The 14,103-nt window shown below is 43.6% G+C and overlaps 1 protein-coding gene across 6 annotated transcripts in view; it reads left to right on the top strand.

Moving 5' to 3' along the window:
- TRIM36 (tripartite motif containing 36) overlaps positions 1–14,103 on the top strand; it is a 104,500-nt gene that overhangs the window by 64,304 nt on the left and 26,093 nt on the right. For all 6 annotated transcript variants that reach the window (XR_014787690.1, XM_084833891.1, XM_084833892.1 and 3 more), the window contains exon 5: positions 7,615–7,710. Coding sequence is in view for 5 of the 6 variants with exons in the window: in XM_084833891.1 (XP_084690017.1) it covers positions 7,615–7,710 (96 nt within the window). In the remaining variant the exon portion in view is untranslated. The remainder of the gene's footprint in view (positions 1–7,614; positions 7,711–14,103) is intronic.

Here is a 14,103-nt window from a genome sequence, read left to right as displayed (position 1 = left end):
TATGGATCGACACCTGTGGAGAAAGGCTGGGCAAAGTGATGCAGCGTAGCCCTCAGCACCCCAGGACTTTGATAATTCAGCAGGTGGGTCAGCTAGGGAGATATGAGGTCTGTATAGAATATAATCTGGGCTTGGTCATCTGAATATCATCTTAGGGCCTGAGTATGTGCCTGGGAGGGAGGATATGGAGCCAAGTGGGGGGACCTGGGAGGGTGCCCAATTAGTGTAGTGGCAGGTAGAGAGAAATATGGCATTGGGAGGAGGGCTAGTGAGGTGGGGAATGTGGGCCACATAGATAACAGTTGTGCCGTGTTCCAGTCCTCCCCACATCTGTGTTTGGTGGTTGCCCTATCAGCCTGCCCTAAGGTCTCCTGCTTTTAAATGCCAGATCAGTGAATAAGAAGACCTCCCTTATCCATGATGTAATACTGGATGAGGTGGCCATTCTGCCCTATATAACTGAGAGCTGGTGGGTGAACACAGAGGAGTTATCGTTTCCCAGTTGTGCCCGCCAGAGTACTTGGTTCAACATCAGGGTAGACTTGAGGGCTGGGGAGAGGAGTGGTTGTTGTGGTCTATAAGAATTCTATCTCTCCAGGCTCCCTGTCCATCTGACTACTAGTCTGGAGTCTTTGCATCGTTTGTTGGGCCAGCGGAACAGATGTTGGATTCTGCTGATGTACCGCCCACCCCACTACCCAGCAGTCTCCCTACTTGAGCTGACAGAGGTGGTCTTCAGTGTGATGCTGAAGTCCCCCAGGCTGCTGGTTTTGGGGGACGTAAATATTCATGCTGAGGTCACCTTGTCTGGGGCAGCTCAGGATTTCATGGCTTCCATGACAACCATGGGATTGTCCCAGCATGTCATCAGCCCAAGACATGTCGCAGGGCAGACTCTAGACTTGTTTTTTTGAGCCGGTCATGGAGATGGTGATCTGAAGGCGGGGGACTTTTAATCATTTAGTTGCTTTGTCATGGTCATATCACCTCCTGTTGTGGCTTAGCCTGAAAGTGGCTTTTTCCCTCTGCAAGGGTGGGGGACCTGTTAAGATGGTATGCCCCTGGAGGCTAATGGATCCAGATGGTTTCCAGAAGGCTCGAAGGGGTTTTTCCAGGTGATGTGGCAGGCACTCTTGTCAAAACCCTGGTTGATCTGTCGAATGGAGAAATGACCCAGGCAGTTGACACAATTGCTCCTGAGTGCCCTCTGGAAATTTTGAAGACATGGGGAAAACCAGTTTTTTTCCCCTGGTTTTTTTTTTTAAACCTAGAATTTTGGGGAAAATGGAAAAGTAAGCAATGAAATTTTAGTGCTCTATACAGATCTAAAGTCACTTTGTTGCTTTAGGACAGCCTTCCCCAACTGGTGCCCTCCACATATTTTGGACTTCATCTCCCTCTAGTTTCAGGTAGCATGGCCAGTGATCAAGAATGCTGGGCATTGTAGTCCAAAACTTCTGGAGGGCACCAGGCTGGGGAAAGCTGCTTTAAGAACATAAAGTAGCCTTTATGTTCTTAAAGTTACATTATGTATAACTTGGTTTGCTCTCAAAATTATTATACTTAAAAACTTTTAAAAGTAAACTCAGATAGTGAATTTGTAATTATTATCTGAATAAACTATACTTTTAAATTTAATGTACCAAACATGATAATATTATGAGCGCACCAAGATATACATAATCTATTTTAGGTTCTTATTTAATGTCTGACCAGAGGGAACATCAGCAAGTAGTCCCTGAAACAACTGAATCATCCTAGAAGCCAGAAGTATCAGGAAGAACTGAAGGCAGAAGAAGACCGATGTACAGCATCTGTTCCTATTTGTAATGAAGTTTAGGGAAATTCCTTAGGGAGCTTAGGGAAATCTGGTCTGAAGGAAAAGCTGTTGAGATTTTCTTTAGCTGGGAAAGACTCGGCTTAGGAAAGGTAAGTAGCCATATTTAATTTAATAATCTTTAAGCAATCTCAGCGTTTTATTTGAAGAATGACATTTTAGTCACTTTTGTAAATAATTTCCATTAATGAACATCTTATTTTTTGTTCATTTTGAAAGATTGTCTCTAGTGGTATTGTCAGTCCCATGGCTACGCCACAGGAACTAGGCTGCTGAGTTTCTTTTAGGTAGAGAGGGTTTATTCTAGAGGCATTAGTTAAGAGGTTTTATAGCTGAGGCAGCATTCCCTAGCAATGAGGTCTAATTGAGAACTTTATTAAAAACTGTGGCAGTGAGTTCTATAGACCCAAATCTCAAAGTTCATTTTAAAAAGAAAAGAAACATAGGTGGGATAACACACCCACTGTTCTGTTGTATCTGGTGACAATGGTGGGATAATCTACAGTGTTTCCCTCGCATGAGGGTTTTAGAGCTGCATTAATTGACTGCTACCGAATCTAACCAGAATAAGCCCAGAAACACAGGACTCTATAGAACAAAACCCAAACTCTCGAGGATGCACATTTTCTTCCATTATTATGGTATGGTGACTCTTCTTGCATGTTCAGAAACTGAGTATAAATGTCTATTGGTAAAAGATACTTTAGATCAATAATTTTAATAAGGAATGGAAGAAATAACTATGCTGGAAATCTTATATAGAGGATTAAACATGCATTTTTCCCCATGGCTTCATTATTTCCAGACATTTTACACCTCTAGTTTTTCTACAGAGGTGTTCTTATTACAAACACCTTATCTTAAATTTTAGGAAAAAATATTTCATAATCCAAAGCTGTTCAATATTTCCAGTTTTTCAGAAAAAAACCCAAAAATGGTCCTTGGAAAAAACAGAAAAACGGTGTTTTTTTCCTGGTTTTTTTCCATGCCTTCACATCTCTAGCACCCTCTCTGCAGTACAGCTTGTATGGCTCTGTGGTATACCCCAGAGCTGAGAGCAATGAAAGAGAAGATGGCTTGAGTGTAGATGGAGAAAAGCTGCTAGTGGATGTAATTGAACACTGGTGTGTGCCTATGGTCAGGTATAATCAGGGACAGTCAGTGCGGCAAAGAAACAATCCTCTATTTGCCTCCCAACAGAGCTTTTCAGAATTGTCCAGGGCCTATTACATGTTGGCTCTAAGGACACTAGATCCATCTGAGGCCCGCTGTGACACATTTGCTAGGCACTTCCAGGATAAAATCTCTTGCATCTGCTGGGACTTAAGACTCCAGTGATACAGCACGTGAATCAGATGAGGTAGCCAGAGCACAGCCAAGTTCAGGTTTTTTGGATGAGTTTCAGTTGGTACAGCTTGAGGACGTTGATAAGGTGCTTGGACAGATTCATACACCATGTCCATACTGGATCCTTGCCCCTTTTGGCTTATAAAACCCAACAAGGAGGGAACAGCAGGCTGGGCCAGGGAGGTGATTAATGCCTCTTTGTGAGAGGGAGTAGTCCTATGCCACCTGATAGAGGCGGAAATGAGACCATTCCTGAAGAAATCCTCTTGACCCAGAAGATCTTAACAACTTTAGGGCAGTGGCAAATGTTCCTTTCGTGGGCAAGGTCGTGGTCAACCAGCTCCAAGCACTCCTGGATGAGACTAATTATCTGGATCCATTTCAGTTAAGGTTCAGGCCAGGTTTTGGCACGGAAACAGCCTTGGTCGCCCTGTATGATGACCTGTGTTGGGAGATAGACAGGGGAGTATGACCCTGTTGATACTTCTCGTTCTCTTGGTGGCTTTTGATACCATCAACCATGATATCCTTCTGGGGCACCTGTCTGATTTGGGAGTGGGGGGTACCGCATTGCAGTGGTTCAGTCCTACTTGGATGGCTGGCCCCAGAAGGTGGTGCTTGGGGAATATTGCTTGGCCCCATGGATTATCCAGCCTGGGGTTCCTCAGGGATTGGTTTTGTCCCTCATGCTATTCAACATGTACCTAAAACTGCTGAGTGGGGTCATCCAGAGTTTTGGAGTGTGTTGCCATCATACACTGATGACACACAGCTCAGCTCTACTTCTTTTCATCTTCATCAGATGAGGCTGTGGATATGCTAAATCAGTTCCTGGCTAGTGACAATGGACTGCATGAGGGCTAATAAACTGAAGCTCAATCCAGACAAGACTGAGATGCTGTTGGTGGGTGGTTCTTCTGACAGGATGGAGGGTGCTCAAACTGTTCTGGATGGGGTTGTACTCCCCTTGAAGGGGCAGGCTTGTAGCTTGGGGGTTCTCCTGGAGCTATCTCTGTTACTTGAGGCTCAGGTGGCCTCGGTGGTACAGAGGGCCTTCTACCAGCTTCGGCTGGTGGCCCAGTTACGCCCCTATCTGGACAGGGATAACCTGGCTACAGTAATCTATGCTCTGGTAACTTCCAAGTTAGATTACTGCAATGCTGTTTATGTAGGGGTGCCCTTGAAGACTGTTCAGAAGCTGCCGCTCATGCAAAATATGGCAGCCAGATTGATAATGGGGACTAGAAGGTCTGGATGTATAAGACCAACTCTGGCCCACTTGCATTGGCTGCCTGTATGTTTCTGAGCCCGATTCAAAGTGTTGGTTTTAACCTATAAAGCTTTACATGGCTTGGGACTGCAATACCTGACAGAGCACCTCTCCCTGCCTGAACCTACCCGGACACTATGATCCACATCTGAGTCCTTCCTCCAAGTGCCACATCCAAAGGAGGCTTGGAAGGTGGAAACAAGGGAGAGGGGCTTCTCAGTTGTGGCCCCTCGATTGTGGAATGATCTCCCCACCGAGGTCCGCCTGGCACCAACACTGTCTTCTTTTCAGCACCAAGTTAAGACTGCCCTCTACTCCCAGTCATTTAATAGCATATGATGGGGCATTTATGTCAGTTGTCTATGTCAGCACCAGAAGAATGGAAGGAGACGGAAGGGGAAGGGAGCAGAAGGGAAGGTGGAGGCAGAGGCAAGGGGGTGGAAGCAGAGCAAACCGTGGGAGTTTCACTATAATCAAGCATCCTAACTGATCATAGTGATCATAGAATACCCACTAGGTTTGGCTGCTGCCACCTCCTCCTGGCCCCAATGGAAGAGGGACATGGCCAGCAGCAGCATCCCCAGTCTAGGAGCTAGCATGGAGTGGGACAAGCCACGATCCCTCTCTGTCTCCTTTTAATAGTCCTCTTTGCCATCATTCTTGGTCACCTCTGCAGTGACAGCAGCACCTGTTGAATCAAGCCGCCTGCTGCTGGAGGAGATGTTAGTGGTGTCAGCAGAGATGGCACTAGGGAGCATACTACTCCAGGATTCACCAGACACCAGTGGCAGCAAGTCCTGCAAGAGCTGTGTCTCTGCTCTCTCTTGTAGCTGCTGCTTCAGCGAGGACAATGAAGAGGCTGTGAGGGATTGCAGCTTGTCCTGTTCCACGCTGGCCACTTGCCTGACATTGATGATGATCCTTCTGGGCCTTTGGCTCCGAGCACCACATGAGCAAAGCCAGTCAGACAGGTTCAAACCTGGGATCTGTGATGGAAGCAACCGAGGCACATTGTGCCCAGGAACTGGCAGAGGTCCCACTGATCCTGTTTGTCTTTCACAGAGGGAGAAGGAAAAACAGTCTCCTGAATAACAGCCACTGCTGGAAACTAAGCCATGTGTGCTCTGGCAACATTAAGGCAGTGGCTCTGGGCTGTCTCCTTCCTTTCTTCCCTTGGCTAGTTGTAATGTCACTTGGAAACAGGTGTGGGGAGCCCTACCATTAGGCAGAGTGAGGCAGCTGCCTCAAGCAGCTGATTTTGAGTGCCATGAATAAGCTGTGATGCATACAAAACCTGGGCATCATAAAATTCTGCAGTCATTTTGTGATTGGCTCCATCCCTGTGCTCCCATTTTGTGACTGACTAGTCAGCATCCGTAATTAAAGTTTGAGAATCCCTGCTTTAGAGGTTAAGTGGGTTTCAGATTTATTTGATAAACCTATCTAATGTCTCCCACCCTCCAAATACACACACAATTGGGTACATTTTTTTATTGGATATTGTCAGCCTTAACCCATAAAGCAAGATAAGGCTATGGTTTGTAAAATTCTTAAGATTCCTGAAGCATGAAAATGTACAATTTAATCAACACTGTTAACTACCTCAGTCTGGCTCATACCAGCTGTTCAAACAGACAAATGTTTTGTTATGGGTCTGATGGAACAAAAAACATTTTGAATTTCTTTGGAACAGACACAACAGTTTTATATTTTATTTCACTCTGTGTGTGTGTATGGCTAAAGTTGCTGGTTGGTTATCTTGAACGTACTTAGTTTTGTAGGGACTTATGTTAAATTTCATGAGGGTTTTTATGTATGAAATGTATGTTGCTCTTACTCTAGGTTTTGATGGAAGAAGTGCAGAGATACTCCTTAACCCAGAATCTTTTATGCTTAGTTACCCTGTTTCAACTTGAAAATAATTTCAGTAAATAAACAATCTAGTAATGATGATTTCAGAAGTCCCCATAGAAAGAAGGGGCACTTGTTTCCGAGATCAAAAGCTGATTTTATGCAGCTTACTTGTAGTTGCAGAAATGCCTGTTAGGGCAGTAAATATATGGGTCATGCCCAGTCCCACCCAGCACACCCCTTTCTTGACATGTCTTGGCTAGTGATGTGGGGTGGACATTTTTCCAGTGCTTTATTTGGCTGAGGGGAGGGGGTTGTTCCATTTCATAAATTCATTAGTAAAAAATGAGTGTGTCCTAATTGCAGATACAATACTATGCAAGCTTGGCAGTTTCAAAGTTGTAATTAATGTTTTTCAGGTGATTATCCCTAGCAAGTATGTGAGAGAGCACACACACACACAAACACACACACATATATATATAAAAATTCAGATACATATATAGCTCAGCGTGAAATGGAACTAGCAAATAGTGATAGCAAAAACAACCTTAGTGGAAGAGAGCTGAGCTTTGTTGAAATAGATTAGTGGTTATCAACATATTATGCACATTTCTGTGGGTTCTGACAATTAATTAGTGTGTCAACAGTTTTCAGTACCTTTCCCCCCCTTAAATTTAAACAATGTAAGGGAAATACATGCTACTGTATTCCAATAAAAATGTCTACATAACATAGCATTCCAGTCACATTCAGTGCACTTTAATTTGTTTCCTCATATTTCAGGTCAAATATTTGTGGGACAAAAAGTTAATATGGGGTACTTCTTTATAGTTTTGTTGACTAAATACAAGTAAAATAAACATGCTAAATTAGATCTCTCTAGGGCATCAGAACATGTTCCTGTGCAAACTGAAATTTTTCCTGTGCAAGTGACCCTATGCAAATTAATTTGTGTTTGAAAATTTTCCAGACAACCCACGTTGCTGGTGTTAGCTGTACTACATGCACTGTGCAATGCTTATATGCCACAGCTGCTGGCAATTAGCTGCAGTAGCTCTAAAACACTTCCTGCGTTGCTATTTTGCTAGGTCTGTACTCAACACAGTGGCTTAATGAACTGGACTGTAAATTCCCTTTTGTTTCTGAAGATCTACTTCAAAAGTAGTTAAACATGGACCATTAGAATTTGTGTACATGGCTTATGTGCACCAACTCAAAATCCATAAATAAAGGGTTTTAAGCATCTTTTCTAACAACAAGAACAAAAAGAATCTTTTCTAACCAGTATTGTTGATATTTTTAATAGGAGAAGCTTTCACAGGACATAGACTACCTCATTAGTAAGGAGAGCCAGGTGAAAAGCCAGATTACAGAACTTGGTCTTTTAATCAAAGAAACAGAGGTAAGAATTACTTCTTGACATGGGCCAAGCTGTCTGATGATGTTGTTCTTATTTTAATAGTGCTGGTATAATGTTAATTTCTAGGTGCTCCACTTTGTTCAAACAACTTTTAAAAAACTTCCCCTATATTTCAACCATAGTTTGGTAATCTTATTTAAAGGCTTGTATAGAAATCTGCTTTTAAAATGGTACGGTTCCTAATGACTGATTCTTGGTGTTTTATAACGGCTAGAGAGCTGTACTAGAACTGATGAGATCCAGGTTCAAATCCCCATTCAACTGTGAAGTGCACTGGGTGACTTTGAACTAGTTACTACCTCTCAGCCTAACTTACCTCACAGGATTGTTGTGAGAATAAAAGGGGGAAGAGCTATTTGTATTTCCCTGAGCTTCTCAGATGAATGGTGGGATATAAATACCATTATTAATAATAATATTTTAGCCATTTTCCCTCCTGCTCCATCAGGTTCTAGTCTGTTGTCTCAAACATTTTCCCATTTCCTGTTTGTTTGTAATTGGGATCTAGCCTTTCTCCAGTTATGTGCCAGTGGTCTGTAAATGTCCTTCTAAAGAACAGGTAGATATTAAGGCAATTGAATTAGAAACTGGCATATTTGGCTAATAGGTGGCTAAAGAATATTTCTCTTCATTCATGCAATTGGGGTGAATAGATGCACCACAATGGGCTGCTATTTAGAAAGCAGATTTTGAAAAAAATGTTGATGGTTAACGACAGGTATGCCATAACATTGTATTGCATGCACAGTATTCAGAAAACTATGCAAGATCCATAATGCAGGTTAAAGGAAACCTGTGTGTATTTTGTAAAAACAAGTAATGATAAGTTGCACCTTGAAATGGGTGAGAAAGCAGAGAGGCTGAGATTGGTAGGGATAAAATTTTGCAACTATTTCAGGTGACGGTAGAATTAACAGTTAGGACACTTGAAATATGAGTAAGTGGTATTAATTGTGGATGTTTTGCACTTAAGAAGACAGTACTGTATAAAGCAGGTATGGGGAACCTCTTTCAGTCCGAGGGCTGAATTCAGTTTCCGAGAAGCTCTTGGAGGCAGCATTCCAGTGGTGGGTGGAGCTGTAGGCAAAAGAGGTGAGGCCAAAAAAACAAACAAAAAACCTAGCATATTTTAGCTTAAAGCTCTTACTGCCAGTAACTAAGCCTTAGGAGAGGCATTTCAACCTTATAGAAAGGGGAAAAAATGCACAAAAGCCAGGAAATCACCTAATGATTGGTGATGTGGGGGGAAAGGTGTGTGGCCATTTAGGGAACCCTGAAAAGTAGGATTGGAACCCCAGGAGGCCTGGATTTGGCTTCTGCACCTGAGGTTTCCCACTTCTGCTATAAAGAGAGAAATCTTAGGTCTAATGTGGGGGGTAAAGTTGAAGGAGCATCACTAACTTTTGAAATAAATCTTGTAAGCATGCATACATGCAGAAACGTTTCAGCAGAATGGATTATCCATGGAACCATTGCTTTCTCCATCTGCTGCTGCTTCACCAAGTAGAGACTGGGCTGCCTCCCCTCATAGAGCCCATTCTATCCAACTACCTGTGAAAAAGAGAGGAAGAAGAAGCCAACCAGGCAAACTGCTATCATCGCCTTCCTCACCTGCTGCTGCTTCATGAAGTAGGGACTGCCCCCCCCCCGCCCCAATCAGAAGCCATTCCAACCAACTGCCCTGTGAGCAGGAGAAGTAAACCATCACTGTCATATCTCTTCAAATAGGCTTTAAAACAATTTTTAATTATACAAATCTTCCCTTTCTGTCCCTTATGACTCATTATAAGCAGGGAGGGCAGGGACTGCCATGCTACTTACCTTTGTAAGCAACTTTGGGACCCTTTTTGGCTTAAGGGTGGGGTATAAACAGCTGTAAATAAATAAACCTTTGAGATGAAATATCACGTGCAGGTTCCAGCAGGTATCGAGGATTCTGGTAATGGGATTATCAGATGGAAAAGTTACAGTCCCACAAGAAGAATTGTATTATGTCTCTGTGCACTCATATGAACAGCTAAGGCCAAACTAGGTAAAATGTTGGAGACCATGATCAGAGCTTGTCTGTCTAAATATTTTTACAACCTGGGGACTATGTGTGTTTGGATGTGTAGGGTTCAACTATTCCTTCTGTGATATTTTTTAATTTAACCCTCCCCACACACACCCCCACACACCACACCAGCTACTATTTGCCTTGTTAGGCGAAATGTATGGATCTACTTTGGCCTAGATGATGTAACAAACATTTAGATTGGAACCAGTCATCGCAATAAGCTAGATATTTGTGTATTTAAAAATCCACTCTTTTCTCAAAGAAAACAATTGTCACTAAAATATTTAGTTTAAGTGCATTTTTGCTAATTTTTTTCAAGTGTCATTGTTTTGCTAAAAGCAACAGTTTTGTGGCATCTTAAAGAGTAATAAATGTATTATAGGACTTCATTAAATACATGAAGTGTTATTCTAAGTTGGCAGGTATATATATACATGTGGGAATAGTGAAGCAAAATTTCCAGAAACCTGTTGGAATCAAGATTAGAGAAATTGGTCTAAAGCATCTGTTCATGTCTGAGAGGTTATTTAGCTAGGGAAGACTCTCTTACCTATTAGGAATATACCCAAACATATTTAATTTAAGTACCTTTATTCAGTCCCAATCTATTATTTGAAGAATGACATTTTATTCCCTTTTGTAAATAATTCCCCTTAATAATAGACATCTTAATGTTTCCTCATTTTGAAAGGTTGTCTGTAATGGTGGTGACACTCTCATCCCTAAGCCATAGGATCCAAGCTATTGAGTTTCTTTTAGGTTTAGAGAGTTTATTTTGGTACCCGTGGTTAAGGGCGCAATCCTATGGCCAGTAGACAGCGTCTAGATGGCCATAGGATTTTTTGGTTTCTGGGAACTGAGTTCGGAGCCAGCGTTGTGAGCGCGACTCCTAGAAACCCAACTCCTCTCCCCCACTGCCTCATACGCAGCGTACTTCATCTCCAGCTCGGCACTCGTAAGACTAGTTTGGAGCATCTGAAAAGGGGGTGTTCCTGGGGGAGGGGACTGTGGAAGAGCTATTACAGTGCTTCCTATGCCTCTCCTGCCCCCGCTGCAACGCACCCTGGCTAGACAGCTGAAATAAGCTGTCTAGCTGCAAACTCAAGGCAGCCAGAGCACGGAGGAGAAGATCACCTCTGTGCTCCGCCCCCCTGCATTGGATAGTCGGCCACATCTGAGTTCGGAGGCAGCCAAATATCCCCATAGGATTGCTCCCTAAAGGTTTTAAAGCTGAGGCAGCATGACCTAACAGTGAGATCTATTTGGAAAAAAGAAAAGAAAAATAGATTGGATAACCTAGATATTCTTCTATCACATATGGTGAGACAGTGTTTCCCTCAATGAGGATTTTAGAACTACATTCATTGACTGCTACAGCATCTAACCAGAACAAGTCCAGAAACACAGGACTCTGTAGAACAAACCCAAATGGTCAAGAATGCACATTTTCTTCTTCATAGTCGCTGTGCATCACACTTACGGGCTCTGTGCCTGTGTAGAGCCTCAGTCAGGAACCTTCTATAGCTGAGAATTTTTGGCGGGAACCCTGTAAAGGAAGGCAGGAGGCCGGGCTCTACTAGCCCCCCCCCCCCCGCTGCCATCTCTTCAGATCAGTTCTGCCTGACCCAAGAGGACCATTCTTACTCCCTCCAACCCTTCTGAGGGAATCGGTAGCCACTGAATTTAGCATTGACCCAGGGAAGAAATAACAGCAATAATTGGAGGTAGAAGTTTTTATTTACAAATTAATGGGTGAGGGAATGGGAAGAAAAATAGAACAAGGTACAAATAGAATCACCCTAAGAACCAATTCCCTGTTTGGAAATCTGACATAAGCTAAAACAATAAAATTCTACCTAGCCTAACTACTCACACCTCGAAGTGGGATCCGCAGCCAGCATACGGACACCTTTCACCCAGACTTAATGAAACCAAAAGACAAAGGAGGAATGGCCGCTTGTCTGATTTATCTGTTTCCTGCCCTGCTTCTAGCTCCTTCATCTCTCCTCCCTCCTCTCAAGGAGGATGAGATGGCTTTTCACACCTCTGCAGCTGTGCTGGCCCTTTGGCAGACTCAGTTGGTTTACGACCTTGAGTTCTGATAAGAACTCTGGCCTGATGCCTTCAGCCTTGAAACTGTCCAGCCTCCCTTCACTCTAGGTGGCTAGAATTGCAAATCTTCTTCATGGGACCCTACTCCATCCTACCATAAAACAATAAAATACCACCTAAAAGAAATACCTTATACTGTTAACCCTTACCCACCATGGCCTTCCTTTCGATGAAGGCCATCTCCTTTACAAACCCTCTCCCACCATCCCAGTCCATAGTGGGTTCCTGCCTATTTTCTCAGTTCTCTTTCAACCACCATTGCGGCAGCCTTGTTGGGAATCTCTGAGTGTTAGTTTCTCCTGAGGGAAATTAGAACATGCTGAGGTTTAATTTTTTGTTTTCTTTCTCTCTTCACTCTTTGATTGCCTGAGGGCATATAGCCTTTCATGCGCCCTTTCACAAATCTGCTCGCTCTGGCAATAAACGCCCTCTAACAGACGGGCATTTGTTGTGTCTCCTTTGCGAGAGGGACAGAAAATGGATGCTTGTTCTTTTTCCAAGCCTTCACAAAGTAGTTGAGGCACAATCAATCTACCAGGCTTTGAGCCATGCTGTGGGAATGGGCCTTGGAGACAGTGGAGCCCGTGGAGGGCAGGACATCTACAAAAATGTCCAAGGTGTCAAAGGACCCTCCTATTGTGGTGTCAAAGACCCTACCACACTCACCAGGGTATTCTTGGTGGCTCCGGGATTGAAGTCTCCCTCACCTCCAACCACCTGTAAGGCTGTGCATACCAACCCGCCAACACCAAGCTGGTCATTGAACATTGCAGTGGCTAAACGGTTATCTAAGACAGTGTGAGAACATAACCTACAGTCAGAACCAAAGAAAAAGAAGACATAATTGTTTTGGGCTAAGTCACCCACGGCTCCTTCTTCGACCCCAATGGTGTCAGTACCTATACCACCGCCAACAATACCAGTGCCTCCACCACTGCTTAATTCAATATCATCAACACCAGAGCTGATTCCGAGAATCGAGCCATTAGAGGATCCTCTCATTGTAACCTTTACATCAGAGGGTGAGATCTGGGAGGTATCTCTGGTTCCAGTAGCATGAGAGAGGGCTGAAGCAAGGAGAAGTCGGTTGCCATCCCATTATAGGCACCACCCATTGTCTTGATGGGGATCTCCTGATTCTGCTATATCAGGTTTTACTCCTATCAGAGAGTTTGGGGCTCAGACTGGTGTGAGCAACCCAGGTATCACTCATGCTAGTTCTTTTATTTCTTTCTTTCACCTATATCCCGTCTTTTTTCCTCTTTAAGGCACCCAAGGCAGTGTACATAATCCTTTTCTGAATGGAATAGATAATTTCCTTCCTGTTGAGTTCTCTCTTGACACCGATACTATGTTGATGAGCCTCATTGGAGATATGTATGACGTGGATGTTGGCAGGGATGTATATTGGTCAAGCTGCCATTATCCAAATGGATCGTCATCTGATCAGTACCAATGCGCTCCATCAGCTACAGTATCAAGGCCACCTCCGGATCAGTAGACTTTGTTGGTTCTGTCTTCCATACATACTATACCACCAATGACAACTGTTCTCACTGTACCACTTGTGCAGCTGTTATGTGCAGCGATACCTGCAGTTCCCACAATACCACCAATGGAACTACAACTCATAGCACCTCTTGTGCCACCACTCACAATACTACCTAGTAGGTTTTGTCCTGTGCCCACTTGTACCACCTAGTTGTGCACACATGATCCAAAGGCAGTACTTCCTTCAGGGCCTGGCAGGTCATGCCCTTCCTAGCAGCATGAGGGTGTCTCCCCACAGTTGGTGTTGGAAGATTACAATCAGATTCAATGCTCTGTTCTCCTGTCACTCCTTCCACATCATCACTGGATACCATGATGGGGAATCTGGACCCTCCATCTCCGGCTGAGGATGCAGGACTTTTTTTGGAGCACATACCCTGTATGGTGCAATCTCTTGGTCTGGACACTCAAGAACCGGTGGTTAAGATTAAAGACCCTGCTTTTGATGAGGTGCAGTCTTCTAGTTTGAAGAATTTTGATGGGTTCTAGTCTGGTAGCAATTCCCATACTTCTGACACTCCTAGTTCTGTTCCACCCAACTCAAAGCATCTTGAGCAGATGTTCAAGGTTCTGGAGACAGATGCGGGGTTTCTGTTACAGCACCCCACACTGAATTATGTCACTGTGGAAGCATCCTGAGAAAATCGCAAAAAATC

The sequence above is a fragment of the Heloderma suspectum genome, chromosome 2, assembly GCF_057233095.1.
Source record: "Heloderma suspectum isolate Gila_16-S chromosome 2, 16-S_ref, whole genome shotgun sequence".
NCBI lineage: Eukaryota > Metazoa > Chordata > Lepidosauria > Squamata > Helodermatidae > Heloderma > Heloderma suspectum.
This window is presented reverse-complemented; position numbering and strand designations above follow the sequence as displayed.